The sequence below is a fragment of the Dermochelys coriacea genome, chromosome 11, assembly GCF_009764565.3.
Source record: "Dermochelys coriacea isolate rDerCor1 chromosome 11, rDerCor1.pri.v4, whole genome shotgun sequence".
NCBI classification, from domain to species: Eukaryota; Metazoa; Chordata; order Testudines; family Dermochelyidae; genus Dermochelys; species Dermochelys coriacea.
The window spans coordinates 10,693,235-10,706,130 of NC_050078.2; the positions used below are offsets into that span (position 1 = coordinate 10,693,235).

Genomic DNA, 12,896 nt, shown 5'->3' on the forward strand with positions numbered 1-12,896 from the left:
ATGAGATCTTTGGAAGAAAGGTGTTAGAGAAGTGCATCATGTTATTGTTATTTACAACAGAAGGTGTGTACAGAGGCTAACTAAATCAGTTTTGCAATACTATTGGCTCATAAACTGAATCTGTTAAGGAGCAACATTACGCAAACCTTAAAATGCAGAATGAGCTCTCTGGAAAGCATATGCTTGTTTATATTGAACCACCACAGAAAAGTTGTTTTTTCTGCTTCTCTTTCTTTTGCTGGGGATGCTGCCTGGGATTTGTAAAGCAGCACTGCTTATTAACAGCTCAATTTCATGTCCTGAATACGACTATTCTGAATGATATATTCAGGACTCAAAGCAACGTTGCATGCAGCTGTTATCAGAAATTAAGCTAGTGGCACCCAAAAAACACTCAGCTGCTCTTCAAAACTCTACATGGATTCACTCCATCTATGCTACCTTTTTGACCTACTCGCAGTCAATTCCCTCTGCTCCACAACACTTCCTCGTTTGCTTCTCCTCTGCACCCCACCACCATGCCTCTTCATGGTTGAGGGTCGCTCTTTCACTTGTGTTAGCCCATCTCTTTAGAACTCCCTTCTTCTCCTCTCTGTGAGAGGCTTTGAATCACTCCCCTCCTTTAAGTCTTACCGTAAAATCTTCCTTTTCTCTGCAGCTTGTGAGTGACTCTCTCTGTTTACAGCATTTTATGAATGAAGGGCACTTTTCCCAGACCCTTTTTATCCCAGAGGCTTTTCGGCACAGCACACTAAATCCTTTTTATCAGTTCTCATTGTGTTGATTTGCAAGGCTCGTAGGACACCATTGATGAGTAAGCACCAAAGAAAAAATATTATTGTATTAAAAAAAAATTGTACTGTATAGCGGAAAGCTGTTGTGTGAGATTTTCAGATGGTTGCCTGAGAGCAAAATTACTTTCCTAACCATTGTTCATTATTTATGACTTTATTGCTAGTAATTTCAAAACAAATTCTAAACCAACCCGGAGGAAGAAAATATCAGACTAATTTGCTAGAGTTCCATTTTCGAGATAAAAAAAAAAAAATACTATGAGGTTTTCTAATAGAAAAAAGAAATCCACAGCCAATGCCTTTGTGGTCAAATAGTCTGCACCACTGCAGTCTTAGGCACATGCTGCTGTTGGTCACGCATCAGTGTCACATTATTAGCTAAAGTTTCAATTCCCTTAATGGAGATACCAGGGCAGCAACGGATTTTCCCATAGTAACTTTGGTTTCCCTCAGATATTTGGCCACAAATACCTCCCAGACTTCATCCCACAACTCTCCTCCTTTTTTAACTAAATTTTTGGTTAGGAATGCCAAAAATCAAGCACACTCAACAGGAATGCAAATCTTTAGCAAAATTTCCTATGGGCTTTTCATACCTGGGTGGTGGAGTTCATGGATGATAGCGTGTTTTTTTCCATCAATACACACTAACGGGAACAATGTATTAGTGACCAATTCAACTGTAGTGGGGGTGTTTGGCAGACTATCGTGCAAATCCAAGAGAAATAAATCATACTCCATTATCTTTCAGCCATGCAAAGTTAAAACAGCCTTTTGTTTCAGTACAATAAGCACACATTTAATAGCTCCCCATAGATCTGAATGTTTGCAAGTTGGCTGGTTTTCAAAAATATGTTCTTTAAAATAAAAATAAGAATAATACATTTATATGCAGCAAGCTACGTTCATGCTACACAAGTCATATTCATCTGGTAGGTTACAATTACACATCAGCCCAAAGTAAAACCCCAAATTAGAACACTCCCAAATCAATTAAAACACCAGGCAACAGAAAATGCATCAGACATAATTCAGGAGAGAGTAGGTACCTGCCAATAGCCCAAATTTTGCATGCATGGAAATTTTCACCAACAGTTATGATAGGACATGGAAAGCTGCCATATAGAATGCCCTGTGTGGTTAGGGATTTAACAGTCTTAGTTACTTAGCTCAGTTACCTACCTCTTCCCTATGCATCAGCATACACATGATGGCTCAGGTTAGCTGAGGCAGTTTTGCTGACAGTTCCCCCATTGGGGGCCCTAAGCAGGAACATCCCCCTCCCGCCAATATATACTAATAATTAATAGGGGGTTCCCTTTAGCTGCTCGGGCCCTAAGCAATTGCTTCGTCTGCGTAAGCCTAGCACCGGCTCTGGTCCCCACGTTGTGCATGCTTGAGGAGTGGAGGTGCAGGAGGAGAGCTGCACTACCAATATTGAAACAAGGGACTCCCACAGATAGGTCCCTCTTAGCCTATAATAACTCCCATGTCCCAGGGTGAAAGCACTGGCTGATAGGAGAGAACTAAGAACTAAATTACCTTAGTAATTTGTTTAGTCATTTAAACAACATTCTTTCCTAACCATAACCAATAAAGAAGGCAGCATGAACTAACAAACAAAACCAGAGAGAAGTAAGAATTAGTAGAAATCTGACATGAAAACCTGTTCTCAAGTGACTTCTGGCTAAGTTTGGCAGATCCAGGAGGTTCAGAATGGACAAACAAATAACATATCTAAGTCTACATAGCATGGCACTGGTTCGGACTTTGTTCCTGTGGAATAGATAAATAAACCTTGATAGGACACACTTTGCCGCAAAAGGCTTACAAGTAGACAAGACAGAGAGTAGTGCCCTACCTTGATCCAACTTATCAATAACCAAGCCAAGAATAGAACCCAGAGTCCTGACTTCCAGTCCAGTGCCCTACCCACTAGACCGTGGGCAACAGCTACGGAGATGCATGGGGTCTTGGGAAAAGGAATCCTCCACCAGGCTGTGGAGCATCAGCCCAGCTGCTCCATAGGCTTGAGTATCATCAGCTGCCCTTGCATTCCCGCTACACAGTAGGTTATGGCCCATGGAACAAGGTATTTGCGGACCTACTGGCCACAACCCTCCCGCTTCATGCTGCCATGGAGAGAGCCTTCGCAGAGCAATACTCTGCAGCACATAAGATGTGGATTCCCCAGTCTGTTCCCCTTGCACAGCAGAACTGCAGTGGTTCCAATGCGTTCAGCACTTTTCAAGCCCACTGGTGTTGGGACCAGGACAGGATATAGCCTTAAGAGCTATGACATGCTTTCTGGATGCATAACACTCTCTTCCATAGACTGTTGAGTGCTGCTTGTAGCTAAGGAATGGAGGTGCCTTTAATTTCATTCTGCATATTTTCCTACATAACATCTTCAGCAGGACTGCATAACCTAGCATACAAGACTACAATGTATCGAACAAGCACCAGGAAACAGGTGCAGAAAACAAACTATAACCATGAATCTAACCAAAGTTTAGAGGACCCATGTGAGGACATTTGCCTTAGATGGCTGTAATTTTCATCTCTATTTCTTTCCTATAATTGCCGGGCTCTAATTAATCCATACCAGAAAAGAGCAGCAAAAGGGAAAAGGAATGAGCAGATCGAGGGACGTGATCGTTCCCCTCTATTCGACACTGGTGAGGCCTCATCTGGAGTACTGTGTCCAGTTTTGGGCCCCACACTACAAGAAGGATGTGGATAAATTGGAAAGAGTACAGCGAAGGGCAACAAAAATGATTAGGGGTCTAGAGCACATGACTTATGAGGAGAGGCTGAGGGAGCTGGGATTGTTTAGTCTGCAGAAGAGAAGAATGAGGGGGGATTTGATAGCTGCTTTCAACTACCTGAAAGGGGGTTTCAAAGAGGATGGCTCTAGACTGTTCTCAATGGTAGCAGATGACAGAACGAGGAGTAATGGTCTCAAGTTGCAATGGGGGAGGTTTAGATTGGATATTAGGAAAAACTTTTTCACTAAGAGGGTGGTGAAACACTGGAATGCGTTACCTAGGGAGGTGGTAGAATCTCCTTCCTTAGAGGTTTTTAAGGTCAGGCTTGACAAAGCCCTGGCTAGGATGATTTAACTGGGACTTGGTCCTGCTTTGAGCAGGGGGTTGGACTAGATGACCTTCTGGGGTCCCTTCCAACCCTGATATTCTATGATTCTATGATTCTATGAATGCTCTGGGTTTTGTGTGTTCCTGCTATGCCTGATTAACACAAAGCAGTTTGGCAAATGAAGACACCGATCTTGAGCATCAACATCTCCAACTGGCTGCTCAGGATCAGCATAAACATGCTTCTAAACTTCACATGAGCTCCAGAAGCTAACACACCTTAAAGATAGATCCTATAAACTAGTTCTTTGTGAACCAAAAAAACCTCACAACAACAAAATCTGTGTTTTGGATAATATTAAGAGACCCAACTTCTTTCTCTCTTTGTACTTGTAATATGCTCATTACTGTATTATCTGTTTAAATAGCCAATTAAGTTCCAACACATTTTTTAACCTCAGGGATTTCTTCTTTCACCCTTCACCAATAAAGCAGAAGGTCAGCATTATTAAGCAATTAAAAATCAAGGTTTATTTACGCCAGTGCCCGATTATGTACTATAGGTTTAAAGTTTTGCTAATTTACTTTAATCCACTTAAACCTTTAAAGCATGGATAATGGAAAACAGACAAGAAAACTGTTTCCAAATGTAAAGACAATAGCTTCCTTCCCTTCAAAGAAGCATAAAGCCTTAGACAAGAGCCCTAAAAGGTCATCAAGGAACCGTTCAACTTCTCCTTTCTCCCTAGACACCCCATCTCAAAGGTCACAGAAGCCTCATTCAGATGCCCTCAGCAAAGAGCCTAACCACAGATGCAATGCAATCCCCCAAAGGGGAACCAAAATCAATACTTAACATTTAGGAGGAAGCTACAGCTGTCAAGGAGGCTCAACGCACTATGGCAATGGTGTACGGAACTTCTTGCTCAGATCTGAGGGTGATGAGGGCCATGGAACTAGATGGATGAGTAGACAGAAGCGCTGACAGAATCCTAGGGGTATCACTACTACACATAACAACATAGACCATTTATCTGGGATAAGAACACAATTCTTCACGGGAATTCTTATGCTGCAAGACACTAGTAAGAGGCCTATGATGTTTTTATGTGTGGCACCGTAGGCCTCTGCAGTTAAATAGGCTGCTCTTTTGCCTAAAAGGTCAGAAAAATCTCTGGCAACGACTACAAATGTATGCAGAAAAATCAACAAGAACAATGGAAGCAACTAGTGACTATTTTATTATTATTGTGTACACAATAATCTTGCTCTAAATGTCCAAAATAATAAATGTGCCTTTCATTCAAAGATCTGAAAATGCTTTCCAAGTATGAAATAAGCCTCATATTAGCCCTGTGAGGTTTATAAGCATCACTGAACCCACTTACGGATGGGGAAACTAAGGTAAAATTCATTGAGTCACCCAAGATCACAGAGTCAGTGGTGGAATGGTGAAGAGAATCCCTGAGGACTTATCTCCCAGCCCTCTGATTTGACTTCGCTGCTTCCCAGGACACAGCACTGTAGGAAGGACTTCAGAGCAGATTATCCTATTGTACCTTGCAATTGAGCTAAGACATCCAAGGGAACAGAATCTCTTACCTTCGAAAGCAATGGTGGGGTGTTCTCTTCTGATGCATTGCTGTTGCTCAGTTTCAGGGTATTCGGGTGCATTCTGTGATGCTGAGAGATGAAAAGTGAGAAGGAAAAGGCTTGCCAATGACAGAGAAATGCCCTTTAATCTTGATACAACCATGATTGGAGGCCTGCTGCAGATCTAGCTTCCAAGGTAGGCCCTGAGAGGATACCTGCAATGCAAAGAATTTCATTTTAAGAAACACATCCCTATCTAAAGTCTGCAACCAATCTCTAGGAGTGGTTTTCCTCTTTCATTACAAACTCACATTAACTAGATGTGATAATATTCAGCAAACAATACACTGAAAAATTAAAGTGCCTTTATACAACTCCTAGCATGCAATACCAACAGAATTTGTAAAGATACTGAAATGTGCAAATACTCCAAATGCATGTTAATGGCTCAATATTAAGTATAGGCATAATTCAAGTAATGCAAATGTCACAATAAACTGCTTAAAGAGACAGTTGGAAAGAGGCACCAGATAGCAACATTACAAATTAAAGCCTTATGCTGTGTTTTATTCTTATCCCTATGCGTTCTGAATATTGCCATAAAGATGATCAGTAACTCTTCACACCCTCTAATATCTGCATCTGCAGCAGCTACAATATATTACATCAAAAATTATGTTAAAAGAACATTAAGATTGCAAAATCAAGCACTCAGAAGTTAGGAAATGCCAAAATTAAGATTGCCCCAGCTCCTCAGCTGCCCCAACCAATTAATTCCCTCATCCCACCACACCCCATCCTATTTCTCATCTTCTCTTTATTCCAGAAAGGCTACTTCCTCCTTTCCCTGCCTCATTGTCTGGCTTCCAGTAGTTCATTGAGAACACAGGAGACAGTCTGCCGGCTGCAGACTGGAGCATGCTCAGTGCAGACAGAATCTTTAGAGAATTTGGCTGTCAAACTAACAAGTTTCTACTGAGCATGTGCAAACTGAGATTTTTTTTTCCAAAGGCTTATAACTTGGCCCGATGTGGGCAGTTTTTCATGGGAAGAGCAGAAGGTATGTCCCTGATGCCAGGGCAACCTCCTCCCCCTGCATCATTTCAAGTGCCTGCTCCAAAGCAGGGGGTAGCTACAGCTTTTCAGTGAAATGGTTGCAAGAATTTTTTAAAACACATGCAAAACTATGTATTTTCCCCTAATTTTGTTCTCAGAAACAGTTGAACCATTTTAGCTGCAACTTTCCAAAAAAATGTAAGCTGAGGCAGAAATCCACAATAGAAAATTTCAGCCCAAACAGTTACTAGTATGGTAAGCAAGTTGGGGAAGGGGCAGTCTCTTTGTTCTGTGTTTGTACAGCACCTAGCACAATAGGATCTCGATCCATGATGGGGACTCCTATGGTAATACAAACAGATAATAAGAACAATAAAGTTTGGAAAAGTTATAAGCAACTGTAATGGTCTTCACTCGGGGTCTAGTTGGAAAATGTGGCCTAGTGGTTACGGCCACAACTCCTGACTGTCATGGGGGTTGTGAGGAGGGAAGCCTGGGCCCTTCCACTCCCCCGGGCTCCAAACCAGGGCCCTTTGGGCTACCAGTAGTCTAGCAACCAACTAAGGTTGCCAAGTTTCTAATCACACAAAACTGAACACCCCTGCCCCGAGGCCCTGTCCCTTCTCCGAGGCCCCGCCCCTCCTCGCTCCATCCCCCCTCCCTGTCACTCACTCTCCCACACCCTCACTCACTTTCACTGGGCTGGGGCAGGGGGTTGGGGTGCAGGAAGAGGGTGATGACTCTGGGTTGAGGCCAGGGATGAGGGGCTTGGGGTGCAGGAGGGAGTGCAGGTTCCAGCTGGGGATGCGGGCTCGGGGTGAGGCTGGGGATGAGGGGTTTGAGGTGCAAGAGGAGGCTCCAGTCTGGGGGTACAGTGTGCAGGAGAGGGTGCATGCTCCACCTGGGGGTACAGACTCTGGGGTGGGGCCAGAGATGAGAGGTTTGGGTGCAGGAGGGGGCTAGGGCAGGGGGTGTGTGCAGGCTTTGGGAGGGAGTTTGGATGTGGGAGGAGACTCCATGTTGGGACAGAGGGTTGGGGTGCAGGAGAGGGTTTAGAGTGCAGGGTCCTGGAGGAGCTTACTGCTGCTTCCAGGAAGCAGTGGCCAGAACCCTGCAGCCCCTAGGCCCATGGGCAGCCAGTGAGACTCAGTGCAATGCCCTCGCATCTGCAGGCACTGCAACCGCAGCTCCCATTGGTCACTGTTCCCAGCCAATAGGAGCTGTTTAACCGGCATTCGGGACACAGGCAGTGCATGGAGCCTTCCTGACTGCCCATGAGCCTAGGCACTGCAGGGACCCGGTGGCCACTTCCAGGAGCCATGTGGAGCTAGGGCAGGCAGGGAGCCTGCCTTAGCTCCAGACCCCCACTGCGCGACCGACCGGACTTTTAACAGCCCGGTCAGCGGTGCCGACCGGAGCCACCAGGGTCACATTTCAACCTGGCATTCTGGTCGAAAACTGGATACCTAGCAACCCTACAACCAAGGCTGCTTAAGGCTGTCCTCCCTGTCCTCCTCTTCCTCTCATCCCCCCTCCCACCAGAGTCAGCTCAGTCCAAGGCCTTCCCCTGGTGGGGAAATCCAAACCAAAAAGAAGTAAGAGGGAGTTACCAATGTCAAAGGATACTTCCCTCTCTGGTTGTATCTGGGGTGGGTCCTCCCTTCCCTCAAGGAGGCCCCCTTTGGGCAGCTGTATCAGAGTCTTTAGGCTTCCCTCTGCTCTGCTGGAGCTATGAGCTACAGGTCTGCTCACCTCCACCTCTGACACCCAAATAAGCTAATTGTTCCCTGCTTTTTAATTCCTCCAGCAGCTGGAGCATTTGCTGCAGGTGTGGTGGGGAGGGGCTGACTGAACCCAAAATAATTCCTTAACCCCTTGTTGCCCAGTGTGGGGTTTGTGCACCCCATTACAGCAATTGAAAATGGGATCCTAGAACAGGACGCGTCAGGCAACTTAAACTATAGGCAGCACTAGCAGTTCCACGTACCGTAAGAGGCTACATCCAATTTAAATCCTTACTTGGGCATACTCAACCCAGTGAAGTCAATGGGAATTTTGCCCAAATAATACGTGATGAAAGACCTCAGAATTTGGCCCTTGGTTTTCATTCCTATTGGATTCAGCAAGTTGTGTCTGAAAAAAAACCCTCAGGATTTGGCTCAGTGGCAGTTTTGTCTGACACAGTGAAGTCAATGGAAAGCCTCAGATTGGTTGCAATGGGTTTCGATCAAGGCCCTCAATGCTGCAAAGTTACTACAGGAAGGTATTCAGAGTTTGGCCAGAGGATTTTTCAAATCTTTTGCCTCCTTTTGAATTGCTATGAGCACCATCAATCCCAAATTATGTCACTGATTGTTCTGACAGACATAGCAATTTCCTGTAATATCCTTGAAAGACATAAGTGTATTAAGTTTATGTATTATTGAGGGCTGGAATTGTATGTAACCTCTCAGGAGGGAGATGTGACATACAGTGCAATCCCATGCAGCATCTTTGTGGTCCATTGTTTTAAATGAGTGGTTTATATATGAGTCTGTTCTATTCCATGGGGGAGGGCTACTTTAGCTCCTCCAGGAACTAAAAACTGTGGGTGATGATTAAGGCAAATCAGTCAGGTTGTAACCCACTCCCAGAGAGGTACCACCTCCTGCAGAGGCTCACATATAGTAGTTCAAACTAGATTCTCCAGAGAACAACAGACAAAGAAAGGCCTTTTGGACAAATAGCCTGAGTTTCTTCACACAATGCACGGTCAACCTGTGGAACTTGTTGCCAGGGGATGTTCTGAAGGCCAAAAATATTACTGCTCTGGGTGACGCTAAGCCTTTGACTGCCAGATGCTGGGACTGGACTTCAGGGGATGGATCACTCAAGAATTGCCTTGTTATGTTCATTCCCTCTACAGCATCTGGCATTGGCCACTGTCAGAAGACAGGACACTGGGCTAGATGGATCATTGGTCTGACCCAGTATGGCCATTCCTATGTTCTCCTGTTGAATCAGGGCCTTCTTTCTGATTGAGCAAATGGGTGGGGAGCTCTAATCCTTCCGGAAGGCTTGGAAGGACTTGTCCTACTAGGGCCCATATGACTGACAGGTGATGTTTGGTAAGCTTTTTAGCATGTGTATAGTTCTTTTATTGTTTTCAATAGGTTTTCTCTATAATGCTTTCACCTTAAGAACAAACACACTTGCTTAGAAAGAGTTGTGTGGTAACTGATACCTATGGGCAATTACTCTATTCATAGCCTCTGGAGAGGAAGCAAAGTGCAGACTCTAGCTTGTTTAGGGAGTCTGACTTGCTGGGAATATCACAGTGTAAGGGAACTGTGCAGCCTGGAAAAACACTGATCAAGAGGGAGTGAGGAGCAGGTCTCCGCCCAAGAGAGGTGATGCCTGGGGGCCAGAAACCTTTAAGTGGATGTCCTTGATGGAGCACAGCAGGGGAAATATAGGTGTAGTTGCCCTAAACTGTGACAAGTATTACTGGCATTTAGCTATTCTCAGGCCCCAGATTAGCACAGATTTCATAGAAATCTTTTATAAAATCCCACCATGATTCTCCCCAAGAGGGAGATATATATATTTTTTCTTTTAAAAAAACAAGCAAGTAAAAATAACAAGTGGTACTGGCAGAAAGGAGAGATGGAAAATAATTCAAAGTTAAGGTTAGCACAGTCTATAGCTCATACCATTAAAGACAAGGCTATTGCAGGGATCACACACACACACACACACACACACACACACACACACACACACATATATAAAGGGTTCTGGGGAGATGTTACATGCAAACCATGCTATGATGGGAGGCATCAAAAGAGGATAGTGGGAGGGAGGAGTGAGTGCAGCGGCTTCAACAATGTTACAAGTACAAGCCAAGCAGCAAATCAGGGGGTAGGGGGGAGCGACCCTACCCCCCGCCCCTCCACCATCCCCTCTGTATCAAAAACTTTATCACTACACAAGCGAGAAAGGGACTGAATACAGCAAATATTCCCAACATCTGGGAAGATGTGCTCTGAATCACTCTCTCCACCCTGGGTTCCAGAGAAGGTAGCATGCAGCCTTCCTCCACTACAAGGTGCTCATTATGGTGGAGGGTGTCAAAGGTGGGAGAGGATCTGGGAGGACCTCGCCCAAAAAAGGCGACCTTGATTGACACTGTTGAGTTGCAACAATAACCAGATATAAAATGCTCACCCTTGACACAAAGACATGTGCTAGGCCGCCTGCACATTCCTGTGATGAACTCCTAATTCACTGTGAAGTCTAGAATCAGAGGATAGAGAAGCCCAAGTTTCATACTCTCCAGGATCATGGAACTATAAAAGCTGCAGGGAGAAAAGACTCCCAATGTCATGCAGTCCATTCCCTTGCTAACGCAGTGTTCCCTATTGTACAGTTACTAGCATTTTGTCCAGACTAGTTGTAAAATGTGCCAAGTGATTGGATTTCTGCCACTTTCCCTGGGAGACTATACCATAGCCCAGTAGAGATATCAGTGTTTCCTAGACAGTTTTCCCTGATAGTGTAAATTTCCACTCTCTCTTTAAAGGTTTACCAGTGTTATTAAATCTAGGGTTGTATTCAAGATCATTATTTTCAAAATGATACCAAGTAGAACCAAAGTGAAAAAGAAATTTAAAAAAAATCTAAAACTTAAATATCTGTGAAGTTCCCACTACTCTGAAAAACTGAACAAAAATCAATGCTATGAACCCCTTGAACTGAGACCCACTGTAATCAATGGGAAATGCATGCTTGGATTTTTAAAAAATAACTTCAAAAGCCTTTTTATGATTGGGTGGGTAAGTTTATGGTTTTATTGAAACAGGACATTGGAAGCTGGGAGCAACAGCAGACAGAGGTGCATTGGCACCAAGACATTCAAAATCCGCATTGGACCAATACACAAAATAAATATAAATGTTATACAACATGACAGCTGAGCAATACAGTCATGACAGCCTAGCGCAGCAAACTATGCACTGTAAAAAAAAAAACTCCAAACCAATGCGGACAAAAATGCAGTCCTTGCTATATTCATATGTCATTGCTTGCCCTGACCACAGACCCCAGCCAGCTGGAGTTCGCTCTTTCAGACTGTTTCAAAAGGCTGCTTCTCACTATCAAGAAAAAAAACGAGAGCTTTTCTCTCTGCCACCAGCAGTTGGTACATTTACCCATTAGTGCTGTTTATACTGTGAACAGTGATGTGTGTCTTACAACAGAAAATGATACAGTTATACATTATATAACACAATGTGTCAAATCTTTCAATCACATTTACAGAACTAGACTGCCTTCTAGCATACTGAACTTTTTATTTTTTAATGCCAGATACATTTGACTACATAAACCATTGTCCAGATGCATACCAGGGAAGAGTATTTCTCTCTCTTTTTTTGTTTTAATCAATGCACTGTGTTTTTGTTTTCTTTTTTTAAACCACTCAATTATTTCTACTTTTACTTCCATTTAGACTCTGAAGTTCTTGGTTCTGGCTGGGATTTGTTACTTGTAGATGCATCAGTCTCTACAAGTTACTTGTATGGCCCTAATTAGCATACCATCATGAGGACCTAAGAATCTCCAAGATATTTATCCTCACAACAGAGAGAAGTATTATTAACTCCTTTTTACAGAAAGGCTAAGTGACTTGCCCAGGGTCACACAGGAAGTATGTAGCAGAGCAGAAACTTGAACCTGGGTCTCCAGCTTGCACTCTAACCACTGGGCCATCATTACTCTTTCTGAGTGTATAACTCACTGGGAGTTTATCTCTTTTGAAGCGCTCACCAGCTTCTGACAACATTGTTGTTTCTCTTACAGGAGTAAAACTATGCAGATCAGGAAATACAACAAGACACATTACTCTAATCTCTGTTATCTTGACATATGTGTCTAGATCGGACATCTCCACATAAATAAGAAGTTACTTAACTTACTAACTCACATTGCAGACACAGGCATGGAAGCCTGAAAGGGAGTTGGGAAGAAATGGTCTAAGGTATGAGCATCTGTAGGACTAGATAGCTCAAGGGATTGGTAATGGGCTTAGAAGCATTCTATCTCTAGATCACCATTTGATTCCAGCTTACCTTGGTAGTGACCAAGGACATGATCCAAAGACCACTGAAGTCAATTGAAAGACCCCCAATGACTTCAGTGGTCCCCTAATCCATTTGGGCTTCAGTGGGTTGGGGTAGGGACTGGGGCTAAGGTGGGACAGACTGTGGCATGGGACTCGGGCCACCCAGAGCTCTGCGGCTGGGGGACGGGCGAGGGAGGGGAGGCAGAATATTTGTGGGAGGGGCCTCGGGCAAAAGGGATTGAGCCAGAGGCTAGCCTC

The 12,896-nt window shown here is 44.0% G+C and overlaps 1 protein-coding gene across 5 annotated transcripts in view; it reads right to left on the reverse strand.

Annotated features, from left to right (window-relative positions):
- The window catches only part of SEMA5B (semaphorin 5B), a 376,386-nt gene that overhangs the window by 163,103 nt on the left and 200,387 nt on the right, over positions 1-12,896 (reverse strand). For 4 of the 5 annotated variants that reach the window (XM_038422653.2, XM_043504940.1, XM_038422657.2 and 1 more), the window contains one exon: positions 5,492-5,697. In XM_038422653.2, coding sequence (XP_038278581.1) covers positions 5,492-5,645 — 154 coding nt within the window. In that variant the 5' untranslated portion in view covers positions 5,646-5,697. Of the gene's footprint in view, positions 1-5,491; positions 5,698-8,148; positions 8,308-12,896 lie in introns of those variants that run through there. The other variant, XM_038422652.2, reaches the window with a different exon arrangement.